This window comes from Cupressus sempervirens, chromosome 7 (genome assembly GCF_028749045.1).
Source record: "Cupressus sempervirens isolate cs-2001-9-10 chromosome 7, ASM2874904v1, whole genome shotgun sequence".
In the NCBI taxonomy this organism is placed as follows: Eukaryota; Viridiplantae; Streptophyta; class Pinopsida; order Cupressales; family Cupressaceae; genus Cupressus; species Cupressus sempervirens.
The window spans coordinates 67475455-67497576 of record NC_143124.1 but is presented as its reverse complement, the minus strand read 5'-3'; the positions used below and the strand labels follow the sequence as shown (position 1 = coordinate 67497576).

The 22122-nt window shown below is 39.6% G+C and overlaps 1 protein-coding gene across 2 annotated transcripts in view; it reads right to left on the bottom strand.

Annotated features, from left to right (window-relative positions):
* The window catches only part of LOC149545517 (vacuolar fusion protein MON1 homolog), an 83554-nt gene that overhangs the window by 29658 nt on the left and 31774 nt on the right, over window positions 1-22122 (bottom strand). The window contains exons 9-13 of one of the 2 annotated variants that reach the window (XM_089790685.1): window positions 5087-5168; window positions 4855-4919; window positions 4298-4600; window positions 4074-4165; window positions 3890-3954 (exon numbers count right to left, since the gene is read on the bottom strand). In XM_089790685.1, coding sequence (XP_089646811.1) covers window positions 3890-3954; window positions 4074-4165; window positions 4298-4600; window positions 4855-4919; window positions 5087-5168 — 607 coding nt within the window. Of the gene's footprint in view, window positions 1-3841; window positions 3955-4073; window positions 4166-4297; window positions 4601-4854; window positions 4920-5086; window positions 5169-22122 lie in introns of both variants that reach the window. The other variant, XM_089790684.1, reaches the window with a different exon arrangement.

Sequence of the window (22122 nt, the reverse complement as noted above, 5' to 3'; positions counted from 1 at the left end):
ATTCTATTTGGCGACATGGAAATTGACTTGGATAAATTCTATGGTGATACTAAGCTGGAAATTATGTCAAATATTGAGGAGCAAAAGGACTGCAATGTGGACAAGATACTTGATCCAGCACACGTTGAGTTAGAGGATATATCTGAAACTGTTGTTCCCTTAAGTGATGAGAAATCAGAAAATTCTTTGGAGAACAGCCCATTTCTGTTTGAAAGAGATGGTCAAAAACCATTATCTTTCCTGGACTTAGTGGATATGCTTTTGATCAAAAAGGAAAAACTTGTCCAAGTGTTGACAAGGAGGATGAAGCTTCTAATTTGGTTGAGGATCTCATGCGGAAGATTGTGATTGAAGAGAGGCATGGAAATGTATGTGGTGTCACAAGTCCTCTCTTACGAACTATTTTTGAAACCTTGAAAATGATAAAATATGATTACTTGTAGCTTTTAATGGATAGAGATCTAGCAATTAAATTTGGAAAGGACAAGGCGAGTGAAACAGATGAGCTATGCTTTCAATTGAGCTTAGCACATTACACCATCTACAAAGCTGAAAATCAAACGAGTAGGGCAGCTACTTAGAAAGAAGATAACCATGGTTCAAGGGCACAAGAAATCACACAAATCATTGAAGTAATTCATAAAGTGGGTAGATGTGAAGGCAAACAATGTGATTCAATCACTTGTCCCCCATTTGAAACTTTCTATGGTAAGAACAATTTTATGAATCAGCAAGTGGATAAGACTGAAAATTCTAAATTTTATGACAGCAGCTGTACATTTTTAGAGGAGGATATGTTTAGTGATACCACAAGCGAGGATAATTCAGAATTTTCAAGTAATGGTGAACCTTCCTTTTATGAAGACCTTGACATGAACGAAAGTACTTATGGTGGAGTGGGAAGTTCAGATTTATCCTTTGCATGCATTGAGGGATTTTTCAGCTTACCCAGAGTTTTATCACCTAGCTCTTATGAGATGGTCACGGGCTACTTGCTGATTGGTGACTTCACTTGTTGGTATATTCCAGCTATTAGTGGTTTGCCTGTGTATGATGGTAGTATTCCCGCTGATTCTATTTGGCCTTCAGGGGTCAATGAGTTATTTGCAGTTGAGTGGGGAGAGCATACATTACCCTACATACCACATGAGGTGTTTACATTTTTTACTCAGCAGTTTACTGGAGATAGTGTTAGCATTCATGATGTTGGTGATTCACCAACCACTCTTTCCTTTACCCAGGATCATGTTGATTGGGTGATCAGGGATCCAGGTAATAATAGTATCTTACATCTAGTGGTTTATGCTACGTTGTTACGTAGTCACAGGGTTATGATCTGTGTGTTTCAGCCTTCTGACATATCAGACATCCAAAGTTCAGAATTACTTCGTTTTCACCAGGGTGATATAGTGATTGAGTTAGGTTGGCCGAATCTATCATTATCCTCAGTACAGATGTTGCAGGGGTGGTACAGTGGTACAATGATGTAGATATTACAGGAGTTGGTCAAAGGTATCTCAGACGACACGCGAGTTCTCACTTGGGATCTAGGGGGAGCATCCTTATGTATTGCCTTTCATCGAGGAGCTAGGAGGAGAATTTGGATGTTATCATCTTGTGGAGGATATTGACATAGTGTCGAGCTCCCATTTTCACTTGACAATAGAGACTCGCGAGGTCACCCATGGAGTGAAAAATTCATTCTAACTGAGGGTTGTGGTACTCAGGGCAGCAGCAAATGGCAGTTGGTGACCCTTAATGGTGAGACTTGGGACCCTGGCATTCAATTATTTGGCACATCGTTTCCTCTTGTACTGTTTCGCCATTCAAGATTTGAGATGATGCATGCCGGGTTACATCGATTAAGGAGTAGAATCGCCTTCTCAAGGCGAGTATGGGATCCTGGTATTTGATTTCTACAGGTATGAGCGGATTGCTTGAGCGCAACCAATCTTTGAGAGGGGAGGCTTTGTAATGTCCCTTTTTTTCTGGGACATTATATTTCTGTGTGGCCAGCTCACTTCGCCTAGGTTTCGGGGGCGAAGAGGTTCTTTACGGAGATCAGTTCGAGATTTGGCCAAGACATTTCCAGTTCCAGGCCCATCAAAGCAGTTTTGACAGGTTGTCTAGATGCTTACTATTTTTAGTAAGTAAACAGAGCTCAGTATTCTTGATATCCCAGTGTTGATTTGGAAGCGTCTCGCCGAGAGCTTTCCAACGAGCTATTGCAAGTGCTTATCCGAATTTGCTTGATCAATTATTTTAATGCCTGGTGATTATGTGGGTTTTGACTAAGTGACTATTAAAGTTCATTTAATGTGTCACTTTATTTTAAAAAGGTACTACGTCACTTAAGTGACTAAAAGACAAAAAAAGTGTTTTATCCCACATTGCCTATGAGAAGGTGCATCACATTGGGAAAAGTGATAAAGGTACAACAAGCTTCACATGAGAGGACACATGAAGATTATAATATTCAAGCAAATATTAATCTGGGAGCTGGAAACAGTTGCTGGTTACTTCTTCTAGGACGCAAACCCTTGAAGAGGCATTTGAAGGTTGGAAGCAAACCTAGCCTTCTTACAAGTTTATTTATAATTCCAATCTAACTGTTATTTCTATTTATAAAATTGGATTTTCTGCATTGTTGAGTGTTACTGTATTGCTATTGTATAATACAGTGATATATTTGGCAGTTATTTGTGTTAATTCCTAGTGCATTTATGTATTTCTGAATGTTGGAGGAAATAAATGAACTGTATTTCTGAATGTTGGAGGAAATAAATGAACTTTTCTGAGTTTTCTTGTATTCAAATCTGTTGGTTATAAATCTATTAATATTCTGGAATTTATATTGCATTTTGGTTTATTGTTCAGATTTAAATCTGCAAGTACATATCATGGGTTTTGGGTAATATCCGGTAGGGGATAGTACAAATGCTAAACGACACCAAATCTTCCACAAGGATAGACTTGGAGCAAAAAACAGAAAGTTTTTTGGCATTTTCTCTTGCCTTTGTTTTTTATACAAGAGTTGTGCACAAAGGAAGTTTCTAAATAATTTGTAAATATATTGAATGTAGACGCTTTAAAAACTGTTTTTCCTTTTGCTTGAAAACTCTATAAATACAATAAGTTGCTTAAGAGATGTAAGTGAGAGAAGAGAAGTCCATTTCACAAGGTTGTGCTGCTGGTTTTCCTCTAGGATGGAGCATGATGCAAAGCACCATGTGAAGGCTGAAAATGTACTGTAACTTGTTGCTGAATAATACATTAGCTTGATGTTTTAGAGTGTGGGGTTTTTTTCTCTAGAAAGGTTTTCCCCACGTATATCTGTGTTTTCTATCATGTCTCATTCTTATAGTTTCGTGATTGTAGAATATTGATTTGGTATGTCATAATGCTACTGAAATTTGTTAGATTTGTAAATTGCAATCACTTTTCTTGAAGGTATTAATAGTAGGAAATCAACTATATATTTTTGGTTTTATGGCATAGTAGTATGTACTTGTATTTTTTTTATTAGAATCATTGGATATAAGATGTGCATACTGATCTCAGATGGCTTTCTGGGATGCACTCATTTCCCTTCACCCATGTCCTAGAAACTCAAAGAAATGCTAAAACATAGGACTATGGAAGTAAATAATTTGGCACATGGATGGCTCCTAATTGTTTTCCCGATAATATCAACAATAAAACAAATGCGTTTATCAATTTAAATTCTTGTAGATGTGAAACCATTATGATGAATAATGAACAAAATTCATTTACATCCCTAAATTCCTATTCTATATGAAAAAGTTCAATCTCTATGAAAATTAGCTCTGCTATCACATACCAGGAAGTATACTGTAATTATATCTCTCAGATTATTACTTGAATATACCTTTTCAGCCAGTGGATCAAAAGCTGCATATAACTCGAAATCTGGAGTTATCCAGCATAGCAATGCTGCCATTATATCAAACAGATTATCAATCAATTTTCTTTCTTATCTCATGCTCACAAACAAAAAGGAACAGACCAAATTGAGTTTTGAAAATAATTATATTTCTGTGTTAAAAACTGACTGTAATTTTCATCTCTTCTGTATTGCATCTTGTGCGGACCAAGAGCCCCAGTGTGCATTGAAGCATATAAATTTGCATAAGCTCTGAGCAAACTGGAGAGCACAAATCAATAATTGTCTTGGTCATACACATAAAAAAACAATTATGCCAGATAGAATGTTCAATTAAATACTTTCAAATTTATCAAGTTCAAACTCAATGCACTTGCATCCTTAAGAAGCTACCTCTTTTGTGCACGGTGCCCTTTAAGGGGCAGAGAAAATTCTGAAGCTACATATTGATCAAGGTAAATGCTTTTGTACATAAAATGCCAAAGGCCACCTGGACCTCCCAATCCTGCAGTGTGTTGTTTGGTTTCTTCTGCAGCCACAGCTAAGTCATGTTTATTATCATGTACTTGATGACCATGGAGAGAATCCAATGCAGGGTCACTAGGTAAGTGCTCCACATGGAGACCAGTGTTTAACATTGACCTTGTCACCTCACTGAGCATATTTGACTTATTCAGCACTGATTCAACCCGTATCCTTAAAAAATCAAATATGCATTTCCTAATTAGTCCATAAAGTTGTATGAACATAAATAATTTTAGTAACACCTAATAGTTAAAGTTTAAGCTATCAAGAAAACTAGGCACTACCATTGACAATAACATTAGCATTCAAATATGATTTAACATAATGCTATCAAAAATGTATGCAACAGAATACAACTAAGTTTATTGATCTTAGATGCATGTTGGAAAGGTATCATTTGTTAGTATTTTAGAGAGCTATAGCACCTGCAATCCCTCAGATGGTAGAATCCATTTGAATCAGCAGTAAGCACCACTAAAAATATATCATCCTGCTCAAAATATTAATTTTTTTTTGAATTAGCAACAGGTACGTGTTAACGGCAAGTTGCAAAAGAAAATAAAAGGAAATTGTATTCAGCATTTGGAAACACAGAAACCACAACAAAAAAATGGTGAGGTAATCAACTTTCCTTTATCTAGAAATGTCAGAACTTACTTTAAGATATCGCACATAAGCATAAAGGAATGCTGTTGGATTGTATCGTGGCACACATATAGGAGAGAATGATTCAGAAGTCCTGTAGAAATAAAATGCATGTTATCTAACAAAATAATGTGAAAATGAAGCTCAAAACTAGAATGAGAAATATACTTTCATAAATCCATATTATACAGCTTAAACACTAAAACTGAGAACTTCGTAGAATTAAGCATCCATATAATGTCATCTTTTTTGGACATCATAACAACCTCAGGACCAGAACAAAATCATACGTGTGAGCAATGTCACAGGGTTTGAGATTGAGTTCATCTTCAGCAATAATGATTATATTCAAAAAGAAAAATAATGATTATATTTTCCTTATATATATTTGATTTCTTAAAAATATTAGTAATACAGCCAAAAGAACTAAAACAATATTACAATAAATAATTAAAATATTATAAAAATTTAAATTTAAATATTAACATGTAAATACTGACTATATAAAATAATACAATGCTCGCAACTTCGGTTGCATTTTACAGATAATTATATATCTATGTATAAAAGGTATTTTCCAATACTTTGAAATGTTAAATATAAAGATATTAATCCTATATAATAAAACAGAAATTAAAACCATCTATGCAAGCCTCCATTCCAACTCAATCTACCCTCTTAGTAGAATCAAATATAGAAATTGTAATGACATCTGCTAGTTCTGATCAAAGAGTTCTAGTCTGAACTTTAAAGTATTTTGTCAAACAGTTGGCATGAAACCCAAGACTTTAAATGTTGATACTGCTATAAGAAGTCTGGCATAATCTAGTTCTGATCAAAGAGTTTATAGTCTGAACTTTAAGGTATTTTGTCAAACAGTTGGCATGAAACCCAAGACTTTAAATGTTGATACGGCTATAAGAAGTCTGGCATAATCGTTGATGGCTGGGAGCTGTTTGTAAATACTGGAAAAATCATTGATGGCTGGGAGCACGTACTGTTGTCTTTGACCTGCACCTTAAAGACTTCAGTCCCTGTATTGCTAATGCCCAGTCACCTCTAAGTTCACACCTGCTGCTGAAAAGAGACTCAGCATGACTTCCTTGGTCTGTGACCTCTCTGCAACTAACAACGTAGCTACTGGAACCAATTTCACGAGCTGCTAACCCCACCTTCACTATGCTTCCTGCAGCTATGGATATATAGCCGCTGACTGAAAAGTGCATTGCTGTGGCTCACCCGACTTCCAGTACGTGTGGTCTGTAGACTTCTTGACCTTCGTCAACCTCTCCTTCCTCAGCTGTGGGATGTCTGCCGTCTAAGCACAAGACTTCCAGAAAATGATCTGTAGGTGCCAAGACTTTATACAGATTCAACCTCCTCCTCTCCCTCCTGCTGTGGAACTCCAACCTCTTGTAGCTCAATACATGTATCAATTTGAATCCTTAACTCTCAAAATGCAATGTGAGTGCCAGGTTTGCGTCCAGCCTCACTGTTTTCCTTAAGGGGTTTCGTCCTTAGGAAAAATCCAGTCACATTTAAGCAACCTTTAGGATTTTATAAATAACATATATTTGTGGTTCCAATCCCAATGCAAATGCCTTCCTTTATAATTTCGAAAAGAGGAGAGGTACTAACAACTTAGCAATGTGGGATAAAAGACTATTTCGTCTTTTAGTCACTTAAGTCATTTTGTCATAAAGTGACTATAGCTTTATAATAAACAAATCACTGAAGTTACTTGAACTTTAATAATGATTGTCATGCAGTCTGAAATAGGAATCTCTCCTCATAATTCCCCATATGACAAAATACACTTTCTGAAAATAGAAAGGGTCCATCTCTATTACACCTAACTTACTAAACAGAGTAAGTATGGCAAATGGAGTCCAAAAGATATCGAATGAAGGCCAAATCCATAGATTCCTGAATATTGGAGACAAATCAATCCTCAAAAAACCCTCTAACCATCCTTATTAGCCTACAAGGATCCAATGTTAGGCTAATTCCTGAAATTCTGATGCTGGCGACAAATTGGGACATTACAGAAATCCACATGGCAACAATAATTGTAAGTGTAGTGCCGATCATCTCATCCTGGCCACTAAGGAACCAAAGATCAAGCCTTGGTTTTTCCTATAGAATACATTCTTTATGCTCGAAGGAGATGAGACACGACCCTTAACTTCCCTTGGGCTGAGTGGATTTCTCTTTGTGGCATCAAGATCTGTCTAGAAAGCTTAGGAAAGTGTGAGGCACCTAATTAAGCATAACAACAATATCAATGAGAACAATAAGGTAGGTGGAGAAAGATCTATATGGTAGAATCTAAATAATAATGGTATGCCATTGGCACTACTCCAAGATTGCTTGGTCAGAATTTGGGCTTTTGAGGGGATAGAGAGGTTCGTAGATATCATGAAAGAGGGGCATTTGGTGACCTAGAATGAAATTTGCCTAAAATTTGATGTCACCCAATCACAATGGAGGACTTACATTGTGATATTGTTGAAATTTTAGATATAACCATGTTGTATCCATGTTATTCAAATCATATTGGAGTGAAAAATGATATAGTACCTATGCTAACGATACATCAAACAGCATTCAATATGATGAATGCATTACTAAATGCATATGAGGTTAACAATGCAACTAGAGTTCTCGCATTAAAATGACAACTAAATCACATACAAATAAAGAAGGGAGAATAGATGAATTCTTACTTCCTAAGGGTTGTCAGCCTAAGAGATGAACTTGCAAATATAGGAACCATCATTAATGACACAAAACTAGCAATGATGGCTATAGATGAATTACCAAATTCATGGGAAACATTCGCACAAGGAGTAAGTGCCAGAGATAATCTTTCTAACTTCAATAGACTTAAGGGAGATTGTCTTCGGGAAGAATCCAGAAAACTTAAGAAAGGAGGAAAATTGAAAACAGAAGATGAAGAACATCATGTTCTTAATATAAATTCCTATAAAGGCAAGAAGAAACATTTCAAGAAGTAATCAAAAGAATGACAAACCTAAGAAAGATCTTGTAATAATCCTTGCTAGTTATGATTAAAGAATTCAAATCTAGACTAGAAGAATTTCGTTAAATAGTTGGCAGTTCACCGAAATATGAAGGTCAGGTATTTTTGTTTGATATAAGACTATAGGAGTAATCCCTCAATCACTCATTAAGATGTAAATTAGAGAATACAATTGAACCCAAATAATTTTCATTTACCATTTGCTATTATAACAATAATAACCAATGCAAACACAACGAAGAAAACATTCATATGAACCAGACAGTTCCTTACAGATGGATAAGTGCAGACTCTTGAATATAACACTCTACTCAATCATAGTTCAAAACCATTATAACTATAATTTCGTTCACTTACATGTGATAACAGTGAGATGGATGCGATCACTTGGACCTAGGTGTCTGCAGAAGAAATCAGATTCTTCGTGTGACTAGGTAATCAGCAATGTTGCCACTGTCTACTCCTCAGTGATAGTCACCACCGAGACCTTCTATCCTTGACGTGGAGTCCAAATAGCCATTCCCGTAAACTACATAAATCCCATGTCCACTGTTGATACTAGTGAGACTCCTATAGCATATTAGTCTTAGCCTACAAGTTGCACCGCGTGAATACCTTAATCAACCTTAAGGAGCAAGAACAGAGGAATGCTGGATATTGGGATAATGTATGGATGACATTCAAACTATGCTTGCTCACGAGGATACTTTATCCGATTGTATGTTAACTTTCGATGGCTGTTGAAAAGACCATAACAATCCACGCCTCTCAGTTCTGCTCCTATAATCTCTTAGTGTACGTAGCTACTGGTCATCATCTACAAAAGAAAATGATATGTCTGAATACTATTCTTACTGTATGCTTCAACCAATAACTTACTTCCAATCTTGAAAACAATGTCACAGGTCTCCTTGCCAATTTCTACCAAAAATTGTCTTTTTAATCCAAATGAGGTATTGGGGTGACGTCCAACTTCCTCACACAACTCGAGGGGTTTTGTCCTCAAAGTTAGCAGTCACATTAAAGAAAACACCTGAAACAAATTTTAATGTTTATCATATTCATTCGTTGTTTCTTTCCCAAGACAGAGTCTCTTATTTATAAACAATGAGGGCAAAGTGTTGGAATAAGAGATGTAGGATAAAACACGAATTTCGTCTTCTAGTCACTTAAGTCACTTTATAAAGTGAATGCCTTAATAAAACATAAAGTAACTTTATTAAAGTACTTTAATACATTAAATGACGAACTTAAGACAAATCTTCCCTTGTGACTAACAGGCATCCTTACTGGAAATGTCGTTAATCTATCTGGATGTGGAGATAGATTAACCAAGCGACAAAAGAACAAGCGCAAAAGAGGGGACATGACAATCCTCCCTGCTTGGAATTGCTTGCCCTCAAGCAATCTCAATGCTGGATGTTGTAAAATAGACTCACCTTCCCAAGTGGCGTCTTCATACAGTAAATCCTTCTAGCAGATTAAATATTCTCTGACAGATCTGTTTCGTAGCTTCCTTTCCCTAGTCTCAATCACCTCTGTCGGCTCCAACACAAGTCTACCCTCCTAGTCAAGCGGAGGCAAGCCCTTTGACAGTACAACCTGTTGACCAATTGCCTTCTTAAGGCATGAGACGTGAAACATGTTGTGAATTCGACTGTCACCAAGTAAATCCAACTTGTAAGCAACTTTACCAACCCCTCTTGGTGATGCAATAAGGTCCGTAAAATCTAGGCTTAAGCTTTTCTAACCCACTTTTCTTCAGGGAGTTCTGTCTATGTGGCTGAAGACAAAGATAAACTATGTCACCTATCTCGAAGTTCCGCTCAGTATGATGTCAATCAGCATATAACTTTTGTTGGTTTTGTGCCTGCTGAATATTATCCCTAAAAGATCTGAGAATATCCTATTGATCCAGAACCCAATCTTTGGCTAAGGGAGCCTTGCTGTCTTGTAAAGCCAAATCAATGAAAGAGAGAAGTTCATAGCCATGAAGAGCGCAGAAAGGAGTCATCCAAATGGACATATGATATGTGAAGTTAAAGCAAAACTCCCCCAAATACAACCATTTAAGCCAAGCTCTTTGCTGACCTGCAATGTAGTTTCTCAAATAGCCTTCCACCCATTTATTCACTATTTCGGCCTGACCATCCATCTATGGGTGATAGCCAGTATTGGGTGTCAACTCGATACCTGTCAATCTAAAAACTCACGCCAAAAAGTGCTGAAGAATCTGCTGTCTTTATCACTCACAATAGTCCTAGGTAATCCATAAAGACAAAAAACCTCTCGAAAGAACAACTCTACCACCTGACAGGCCGACCAATCAGCTGCAATAGCAAAGAAGTGCACAAACTTAGTCAATCTGTCTACCACCACAAAAATGCAGTCCCTGCCCTGAACCCTCAGCAACCTTGTAATAATATCTATGGAGAAACTCTCCCACCTCTAAGATGGAATAGGACGAGGCTGAAGTAAACCTGCTGCGAAGCCCTATTCTGACTTGTTCAGCTGACAAGTCTGGCACTCTCTAACATCCTGCAATACATCATCTTTAAGCCCCTTCGATGAGAATCTCTCTAATTTGCCTGTAGGTTTTAAAAAAACCTGGGTGACCCGCTGAAGATGGATCATGTATAGTGTGCATAATATTCATTTTAAGTTTAGATTCTAGTATTGGGTAGATTCTATCCTTATAATATATAATATTATTCACTACCTTGTACCACTCATCTTGAAATAGACCATCCATAATCTAACAAGTGTAATTATTTTTAGAATACTCAACTAACAGTTAGGACCTCCAATCTGCTGAAATCTTGAAAATGGCGCAACACTCCACCACTAAGGGTCTTCTAGAAAGTGCATCAACAACAATATTATTTTTCCCCTTGACATATTCAATGTCAAAATCATATGCTTGAACCTTGCTGACCCATTTTTGTTGTCTTTCATTCAACTCCTTCTGTTCCAGAAAGTAGCGCAAGTTGTTATGATTAGTCTTTACTCTGAACTTCCTACCAAATACTGTTTAAACTTGGCTAAAGCGTGCATTATGGCCAGCATTTCCTTATCATAAGTAGAATATAATAGCTTGATGCCCCTAAGTTTCCTGCTCTGAAAATCTATGGGATGTCAGTCCTGCATCAAAACCACCCCGATTCTACTCCCTAAAGCATCACACTCCAAATCGAAGGGTCTAGAAAAATCAGGAAATGCCAAAATCGAGCATGTGCTCATCACTTGTTTCAGTCTGTCAAAGACTGCCTTTGAATCCTCTATCCATCTAAATGCCCCTTTCCGTGTCAAATCGGTAAGAGGGGCTAATGTTGTCGGTCCTAAACAAAAATTACCCAAGTTTCATAGTGATGGTTCAGCAGACCCTATCAGACATTGTAAAACATGTGAAACCATATGGATGGCAAATGGTGTGACGGATGAGGACGATTGGGTTAGACAATTCCCAGTGACCCTATGGGGTGTGGTGATAGATTGGTTTTCCGACACTAGTCCTCAAATACTCAATAAATGGGAGAATGTTAAAAAGGAATTTATAGCAAAATTCAGATTGCTTAGGGACGATAATGAAATAGTGGCAGAGATATATAGTACTAAACAAGGAAAGAATGAAACAATCCGAGCCTATGCCAGGCAACTGAAAGAATTGGTTGGAAAGATGGAAAGTCAACCAGCAGACGGGTTGAAAAAACGGTGGTTTGTGGAGGGACTACAGCCGGCTCTTAAAAAGAAAATGAAGATTGTACCACCGGCATCGTACACCAATGCGTATACTCGTGCAATGGATTTGGAAAGTGAACAAAAGACGAGTAAGAAGAAAAAGCATAAATCCTCCGATTCGGATGATTCATCCTCTAAAAGTAGCAGTAGTGATGAGGAATCGAACAAAAAGGTGAAAGCATTACAGAAAGACATGCTTTGAATGATGAAAGAATTCAAGAATTTGAAAAAGAATCCAGACACAGTGAAGGGAGAACTGTGGTGCACAGATTGCAAAGAGGATGGCCATACGAAGGGTTCATGCCCGAAGAAGCAGTTTTGTGACATATGCCAAGTAGCGAGACATTCCCTGAAAGAGTGCCCGTTTAACATGAAAGCAAAAGCACACCAACAGGTGTTACTAACGCAAGAAGCATCCAACAACAACAATAACATGAGCAATGATGCAACTTCGGGTGGATATCGAAATAATAATAGATGTGAAACGGGTGGAAACAATAACAATAACAATGGAGGCCAGAGTAAAATACAATATGATGCGAGTGGACGGCCGATGATACAGTGTCGGACATGCAAACTTTGGGGTTACTTTGCGAGGGACTATACTACAAAGGAGACACCACAGCTACTGTGCAGATGGTGTGGTCCGAGGGACCATGAGGATTCAAAATGTCCAAAGCAAGGCATGAATCTATTGAGCATTAAAATGTCTGATGAGAAAGTATTGGCAATCACACAGGAATAGGCAAAGAAAGCGAAATATCCGAATGCGGAAGAGGAGGAGAGGTTACAAAAAGCACGAACAAAGATAGAAAAGCAGATGAAAGCAGAGAAGTCACAAGTAAAAGACACTGCTGAAACTTCGAAAAGAAACTTTGCGGAACAAAACATGGTGAAACAGATAATGCAAATAGAAGTGTCGATTAAACTAAATGACCTTCTCACGATGCCACAGTTGCATACGGCTATTATAAATATGACACAGTCCCCGAGAGTGACAAAGGAAACAAAGGATAGCAAGGAAACAACGGCAGCAACAACAAACCCGATGTTACTAGCACTTACACAGGTAGACGCTTGGTAGTGGTGGAGATGGGCATTTTGGGTACTGTGCTGATGGATACAATAGCAGATGAAGGATCGGGGGTGAACATGTTGCCAAAAGATATTTGGAAAAAGCTTGGACAACCAACATCATGCCCACCTACTTTTCAATTACTCACAGCAAATCGGCATGGGATAAAGCCGTTGGGAACTTTGATGGCACAGTCAGTAACAATTGGGACACAACCATTTTTCTGGATTTTGTGGTCATTCCACTAAAGAGGAGGGTACGACGTCATCCTGGGACAAGGGTGGCTGGTGCAAGCTAAGGTAAAACATGATTGGAAACGGAACACCCTGTCCATGGAGAAAGGAGGTAGGAGATTCATAATTGATTTGCATACACAAATGGTAGGAGAAGAAGCATCGTCGTTGAACTCAGAAGGCGAGGGCGAGAGTGACGAAGGGAAAAAGAAGATGGAACCAGATGAAGGGGTGTTGAGATTAGGAGGGTCAATTGATGACGACCTAGATTCAGTAAACGGATTGTTACACTGGCAAATGGAAGATTACGAGGTCCTTCCGAGTTGCAACATGTTGAGTATCGAGGAAGAAAAATCAAGCAATGAGTTCCCGAAGGAGTCCAATGAAATGAAGGAGGGAGAAGTGCAGGTCGATGAAACACCGGCCCATACGTTCAGTAAAGATAAACCAATGAAGTATGAAGAGCCTATGATGAAAACGTTGAACTTGAGTGATGAGGAAAATTCGAAGAACATTTTTGTAGGAGATGACTGGAACCCAATGTTGAAGGCGGTAGCATTCAGAATATTCATGGAGTACAAGGATGTTTTTGCTTGGACGTATAAGGACTTAAAAGGAGTACCACCAAAGCTATGTGTACATCAGATACCATTAATTGAAGGTGCGGTACCCATGCGGAAGCGACCGTATTGAATGAATAAGAACTATGCAACACGGGTCACAGAAGAAATTGATAGGATGTTGGAAGCAAGAATCATTTTTAAAGTACAGACAAGTGAGTGGGTATCACCGATCATGATATCCCTGAAAAAGGACACAACACAAATAAGAATATTGTGTCGATTTTCAATGTCTAAATGCCGTAACAATTAAAGACCCATTTACAGATAGCATTTTGGAGGAAGCAGCGGGGCATGAAATTTATTCATTAATGAATGGATTCTCAAGGTATAATCAGATATCGATCACTGAGGAGGATAAATTAAAAATGACATTCATTGTAGAAGATGGGGTATATGCATACAACAGGATGTTGTTCGGATTGTACAATGCCCCGGCAACATTCCAAAGGATTATCTTATATATATTTGATAAGATGTCTATTGGAAATTTTAAGGCGTTTCTAGATGATTGGTCAGTATTAGCACAGAAGACAAACACATAATAGCGCTAGGAGAATGTATGGAGAGGTCCAGGCGAGCAAGAATGGCGTTGAACCCAAAGAAGTGTAGGTTCATGGTGCCACAGGGAAAGCTGCTCGAACACATAGTTTGTAGAGAAGGATTGAAGACGGATCCATACAAGGCCCGTGTGATCTTAGAGATGCCACCCTCGACGGATGTGTCGGAAGTGAAGTCATTTTTAGGACACATCTGTTATTACCAGAGATTTATTAAAAACTTTGCAAAATTTTCTTATCCACTGGACAAACTCACCTACAAGGGTGAACCTTATAGATGGGAGGCTGAATAGAATGAAGCCTTTGAGGCATTGAAGACAAGGTTGGCTACAGCTCCGATTTTGGCCTATCCGAATTGGGATAAAGAATTTCATGTTCATGTAGATGCATCGAATTATGCCATTGGGGCAACACTAGCGCAGTCTAGTGACCACGAGTTGGACCATCCAGTGTACTTTGCAAGTAGATTGTTGCCGAAGGCAGAGAAAAATTATAATACCACGAAGCAAGAGGCATTGAACCCAAAGAAGTGTAGGTTCATGGTGCCACAGGGAAAGCTACTCGAACACATAGTTTGTAAAGAAGGATTGAAGACGGATCCATACAAGGCCCGTGTGATCTTAGAGATGCCACCCTCGACGGATGTGTCGGAAGTGAAGTCATTTTTAGGGCACATCGGTTATTACCAGAGATTTATTAAAAACTTTGCAAAATTTTCTTATCCACTGGACAAACTCACCTACAAGGGTGAACCTTATAGATGGGAGGCTGAATAGAATGAAGCCTTTGAGGGATTGAAGACAATGTTGGCTACAGCTCCGATTTTGGCCTATCCGAATTGGGATAAAGAATTTCATGTTCATGTAGATGCATCGAATTATGCCATTGGGGCAACACTAGCGCAGTCTAGTGACCACGGGTTGGACCATCCAGTGTACTTTGCAAGTAGATTGTTGCCGAAGGCAGAGAAAAATTATAATACCACGAAGCAAGAGGCATTGGGGATGGTATATGCAGTGCAAAAGTTTAGACATTACTTGTTGGCCACTCCATTCGTATTCTACATAGATCATTAGGCGCTACTATACTTGGTAAATAAGCCGATTATTCAAGGAAGAATAAGTTGATGGTTGTTATTATTACAAGAGTTTACATTTAAGATCGTGGTACAGCAGGGGAAAAGTCATGTGAGTGCAGATCACCTGTCGAGAATAAAATCAGGGGCCACCTGAGGGAGTTAATGATGATTTTCCAGATGCACAGCTATTTCATGTTACAGTACTGCCAGCTTGGTACACACGCATTGGAAAATATCTATCGATGGGACAGTTTCCGAGTGACATGCCACCAAATGAAAAATGGAAACTAGTATTGAGGAGCCGAACGTTTCAGTTTATCAATGGGCTATTGTACAAAATGGGACTAGATCAGATCCTAAGGTGATGCATCCTAGAGGAGGAAATTGCGAAAGTATTAAAGGAAGCACACGAAGGACCGGCAGGAGGACATATGGGGTCGGATACTACTGCACGAAAAATACTTCTAGCAAGACTATAGTGGCCGACCGTATACAACGATGCCAGGGAGTGGATGGTTGCATGCGATACATGTCAGCGGGCTAGGAAACCATTGAAGAGAGACTTTATGCCTCTAAATCCCTCGCACACACAGGAACTTTTTGAAAGATGGGGATTGGATTTCATTGGACCACTGAATGTGAGTAAAACAAGAAGGTGCAAATACATTGTGGTAGTGATAGAGTAACTGACTAAATGGGTACAGGCACGTGCATTACCAGACAATCTGGCAGCAAGCACAACAAGATTTATATATGATCAAATTATTACAAGGTATGGGATACCACTGCAGTTGACAAGTAATCGGGGAGGACACTTTGTTAACCATGTTATCCACGTGCTCACCACTGAATTCAAGATTTATCATTCATTGTCAAGCCTGTACCATCCAAGAGCTAACGGACAGGCCGAAGCAACGAACAAAATCTTGGTTGGAGTGATTTACAAATCCTGTGCAGTTGAGGGAGAAGACTGGGAAGAAAAGTTACCATCCGCCCTATGGGCATACCGTACTTCTATAAAGTAACTACAAGGCATACCCCGTTTCAACTGATGTACGGACAGGAGGCAGTGGTATCAACAGAATTCATGGTACTGAGTTTAAGGATAGCAATCGAGAACAAATTAGGCGACATGGAGAGCTTAAGGGAGAGACTGTGCAATTTGAACAAACTTGATGAGGGATGGCTGCAGGCACAATGGGCCATCGAAGTTACACAAAATAGGAGGAAGGCATGGCACGACAAGCACTTAAAATTAAACAAGTTTCAACCAAGCCAGTTAGTACTGAAGTATAATGGACGAAACGAAATCAGGCCTAGAAAGTTCAAAGTTAAATGGGTCGGATTGTACAAGATACTGGAAGTTGGCTATAACGGGGCAATTAAGCTATGGACACTAGACGGAAAAGAAATACCAGATGCAGTAAATGGATCAAAGTTAAAAATATACCATGAAAGAAATGGTCCTTCGCCAACAAACAACTAAGAAAGATTTATCATTCATTAACCATGTTATCTGAGTGCTCACCACTGAATTCAAGATTTATCATTCATTATCGAGCCCGTATTATCCAAGAGCTAACGGACAAGCTGAAGCAACAAACAAAATCCTAGTTGGAGTAATTTATAAATTCTATGCAGTTGAGGGAGAAGACTGGGAAGAAAAGTTACCATCTGCTCTATGGGCGTACCGTACTTCATATAAAGTAACTACAGGATATACCCCGTTCGAACTAATGTACAGACAAGAGGCAGTGGTACCGACAGAGTTCATGGTACCGAGTTTAAGGATAGCAATCGAGAACAAATTAGGCGACATAAAGAGCTTACAGGAGAGACTATACAATTTGAACAAACTTGATGAGCGACAACTGCAAGCACAGTGGGCCATCGAAGTGACACAAAACAGGAGGAAAGCATGGCACGACAAGCACTTAAAATTAAACAACTTTCAACCCGACCAGTTAGTACTGAAGTATAATGGACAAAATGAAATCAGGCTTGGAAAGTTCAAAGTTAAATGGGTCAGACCATACAAGATACGAGAAGTTGGATATAACAGCGCAATTAAGTTATGGACACTAGACGGAAAAGAAATACCAGATGCAGTAGATGGATCAAAGTTAAAGATATACCATGAAAGAAATTATCCCCCGCTGGCAAAAGTTGAGGAAAGAAAAGAAACGTCTATAAATAATGTATATATGTATAATAAGTAATAAAATATTGAAGTTGAATATAGTTTTAAAATGCCAAGTGATAAACTATAGTTTTAAAAGTATGAAGCAATAAAATAATAAAACATGGAGCAGGAAGCAAAGGTATTAAAATAACAGAAATTTTAAAATATTAAAAGTATTTGAGAACAAAAGTATACCGTACAGCCTGGAAAGGATATAAAATGCAAGCAATAACTAAAAACAATCAGATTTGGAAGAACTAGGGAAGACCGTACGATTGGAGGAGAGCATAAGGAGCAATTGGAAGCCGTACGACCAGGGAGGAACACGATCAAAAGTAGGGAAACTATACATTGGTAGAGAACAGTGTATCCATATGGCTAGGAGGAAAAAGCAGCCGTACGAAGAGAGTACCTCACGGAGAGACGAGGGAAAAGACCGTACGGCCATCCAAGAAGGAAGAGAGATGACTGTACGGCTTCAAGATGCCTTCGAATTTGGTGAAAAATGAGTCATACGGCCATACGGGACAGAGGGAATTTGTCACACCTTCAAGCAGCATTTGAGACCGTATAGCAAGAGAATGTGAGAAAACTTGAGTCAGTACGGCCAACAACCGAAGAGGAATTAAGCCTATACGGCTAGGTGAAAACACATTAGAAAAAGACCAGACTGTACATTCAAAGGGAACAAGCAAATCATGTGGGTCGTATAGTGACACTGTAGGGCCAATAAAAAACAAGCATGCAGTCGAAAAAAAGGTATTAAATAAGTAGAGTGCAGCTGAGATAAGAGCCTTAAATTGAAAAGACATGCGTGAGAATTGGCACAGAATTGGAACAGAAGCCGTAAGGAGCTAATCAAGCCAGAAGTACAAAGGAGGGTCGTAACACGTACAGCAAGAGAGTTGTCAAGGAGGTAAAAAGAAATCAAAAAAAAAAAAAAGAGTCGTACTGTGTACAAGTGAGAGCAATTATTTTGGCCAAAAAACAACAGACTGAAAGAGACTAAGCATTTCTGAAGGTTAAGAGTTGGGGAAGCAAATTCCGCACGGCCGTACCATAGAAGCTTGAGGGAAAACCGTACATTCCTGTACAGAAGCCAAGACAAGAGGAAATTGTGAAAGAAGGTAACTACCCTAACGGTTTGTGATTTATTCACAAAACTACAAGAGTGACAGTTATGCAATCAGCTGGAAAGAAGGCTTGGAAGAGGAAACTAGACGAAGACACTGCTATGAACAAGAACGTGAAGACACTACCATCTGGAATTCGTGTAGCAAGAGGGACCTATGCAGGTGCAAATAAGAAGAAAACAAAGGACCTGAAGCAGCCAGGAGACATTCCTACAATATAAAAAATGGTGCAGTGTCGGAAGTGGTGGCAAGAGAATCTAGACAACCACCAGGTGAAGGCTAGTATCCGGAAAGCTCAGGTAGAATGGGTAGTGCAAATGCCAGTATTTTGCATCACAGACTACGAAGGGTTTTTGCGCATTATGATTGAAATGCATGACAGGTTCTCCTGAACTAGTACATTTGAATATCTTGGTTGCAATTTAGTAGTAACATTCAAACAGGCTGATTTTACACAGGTATTTGGCATACCTGGTCATGCTCAAGGCGGGAGAAAAATAGAAAGCAAGCCAAAAAAGTTGAGCCGTGAAGTGAAGCTGAAGTTGATACAGCTTGTGTGCAGAGACCTGTCGTAGGAGGAACAAGAGGCTCTTTCAAACACGTCCAAGGGCAGAGGGTTAAAGAAATCTAATATCCAAGAAGTTCATTGGCATTGTTTGATAGACAATGAAAAGCCGCCTCATAGATTCGAGCCGCGCTTCGGATATCTCTTTCCCCCATGTAGCCATGATGAACGAGATTTTGCACGACAGGGTATATGATTGGGCAGCATTGTTGGCCAAACGAATGTCGGAGTTTATGACATTGCAACACAAAACATTCTATATACCGCATTATGCTATTGGTTTGTTTTTGGATGCGACGACACAGATGATCCCCAATGATGCACTGGAGGCAAAACCGGGACCACTCGCGCCTAGCAAACCACCTATTATGCAATGGAGGCATTTGGATAGGCTCGGCACCAAAACTGTAGGACAGAAGCGACCAAGGCCGGATGGTGGAAACACAAATAATGGCCGAGAGGAGACATCTTCTGAGGAGAGTGGGTCTGAGGGGGAAGAGGAAGAGGACGAGGTAGAAGCGATCACGGCTACACCATTGAGATTTTCATGGCCTGTATTTTCTGCTACAACACACTTGGTTCCTATAGGCATACATGGTATTCCAGGGTTTGGACAATTCAGGCAACCAGTGGTGATGACACCAGTCTCAGCTATGAAGCAGCCCACCGTGGAGACACGAGCTGTAACGGAGTCTCATCCGTCACCGACAGAGATAGCAGCTTTAGAGGTACTGATGGAGCCAACTCGTGAGACTCTACTAGATACAGGAGAGACTTTGGTACCTGACATGGAGATGGACACAGAGACAAAGTTGATGGAGGTACCGACAGGCGAGGAGTTGGGGGCATCCGGTGTCCAACTGGATGTAGTAGGTTCTGATGCAGTGGTCACAGTAGATACGGCAATGCTAGCATCACCTGAGCGGGACAGAGAGAGCCGAACCTAGAAGGTGAGTGCTTTCCTAAGTACACGATTCCACCAAACCCCGACACCTTGAGTGACATACCTACCGACACCCACATGGGAAGCAGTTCCGGAGAACCCATTACAGGAGGTTGCGCAAATACAGAGTGAGGGAGTACCGCATAATGTTGTTGAGTGTATGGCAGAGGCAATGGAGAGGGCTATGAGTGCACAATAGGAACACCAGTGGCGTAGAAGACAGAGACGACAGAAGCATTTCTTGATGATGTCGAAGCTCTAGCATCTCAAGCTCGCTAGGTGTTAGCTTCGGCAAAGACTCAGGTGTTGGAGTCAGTGGTGAAGGAGCTAGAGGGAGTCATATCCTTCATGAGGTTGGGATGACCAGCTGCCTTTACAGTTTGTTTTGAGGAGAGGGGATGACCGGATGTGGAGATTGTGGAGATGCGGCAGGACTGGGCCATGACGAGAGACCCTAAGATGGAGAGTCGGGTGGAGGCTCTGATTCATGAGATAGTAAAGTTACACAGGGAGGCGTACTACACTCTTTAGAGGAGTCAGGCGGATCAGGTAGCAACTAAGAGAGCTCAGGAGGAATCATCTACAAGGTTAGCTTCAGAGAGGGCAGCCTGGCAATCTGAGAGGACAGCCCTGTTAGCAAAAAAAGAACAGTTGGTAGCAGAAAAAGAACAGTTGGCAGCAGAGAAGGAGTTAGGAGAAGTCAAAGAGATGATGCAATCAGCCCTAAAGCTTCAGATGGAAGCAGAAGCAGAACTGAAGATTAGGAAAGAACGAGTCTACAAGTTACGGACGGAGCTAAACGAGTTGAGGTCGCAGACGGCCACTACGCTAAGGACACATCCCTCTATCTAGTACTTATACGTTGATGTATTTTGTTTATTTTGAATTTTGTTGTATTGTTGTCCGACGACGACTTTTCTTTTGGCGGGGGGGGATGATGTTGTTGATAAAATGTATAGTGTAGCTGACGGATAGAGTAGTATCCGAATGGGCGCATGACGATTGAGTCACCCCTTCGAAAAGGTATATGTACACGTCTAAGATGGACTTTGGAATCATCATTGTAGACATTGTATTTGGATTGTAATCAGTAAATGCATATATGAATAAAGTATCTATTCTGCATTGAATCGTGTTATACATGTGTTAAGCTCCTACCCTGTACGGTAAACAGCTACTACCTGGGAAAAACCTTTAGCGAATCGCCTGTAATAAGAACAAAGGCCAAGGAAGCCCCGCAACTCAGATCATTGCTTGTATCTTTTCCTGATGTACCTTAACTCTCTCTGCACCAATCACGTGACCTAGATAGAGAATCTCAATTAGTCCAAATTCATGCTTAGACTCCTTTGCAAATAAAGAGTGTTCTTCCATGAGGCTAAGGATCTCATCTAGCTGCTACAAATGTTCCTCCCAAGTCCTACTGAAGATCAAGATTTCATCAAAGAAGACCAACACACTCTTTCGTAGCTGCTTTATAAAGATATGGTTCATGCATGACTGAAAAGTAGCTGGTTCGTTAGTGAGCCCAAATGGCATCACCAAAAACTCAGCGTCTATCGTGCCATATGAAAGCTGTCTTATGCACATCCTCCTCTCAAAATTGTATCTGATGGTATCCCGATCAAAGATCTATCTTTGAGAAATAAACAGCTCCATGAAGCTCATCCAATAACTCATCAATGCGAGAAATCGGATACTTGTTTTTAATGGTCCTCTTATTAAGCACATGGTAATCAATACAAATCCTTAAGGGTGTCATCCTTCTTTTTAACCAACACCACTGAAAAGGCAAAAGGGCAAAAGCTAGGCCTAATGTAGCAGTTCCTTAATCGTCTTCTCTATCTCTTCCTTGTAATGCCTCGGGTGACGATAAGG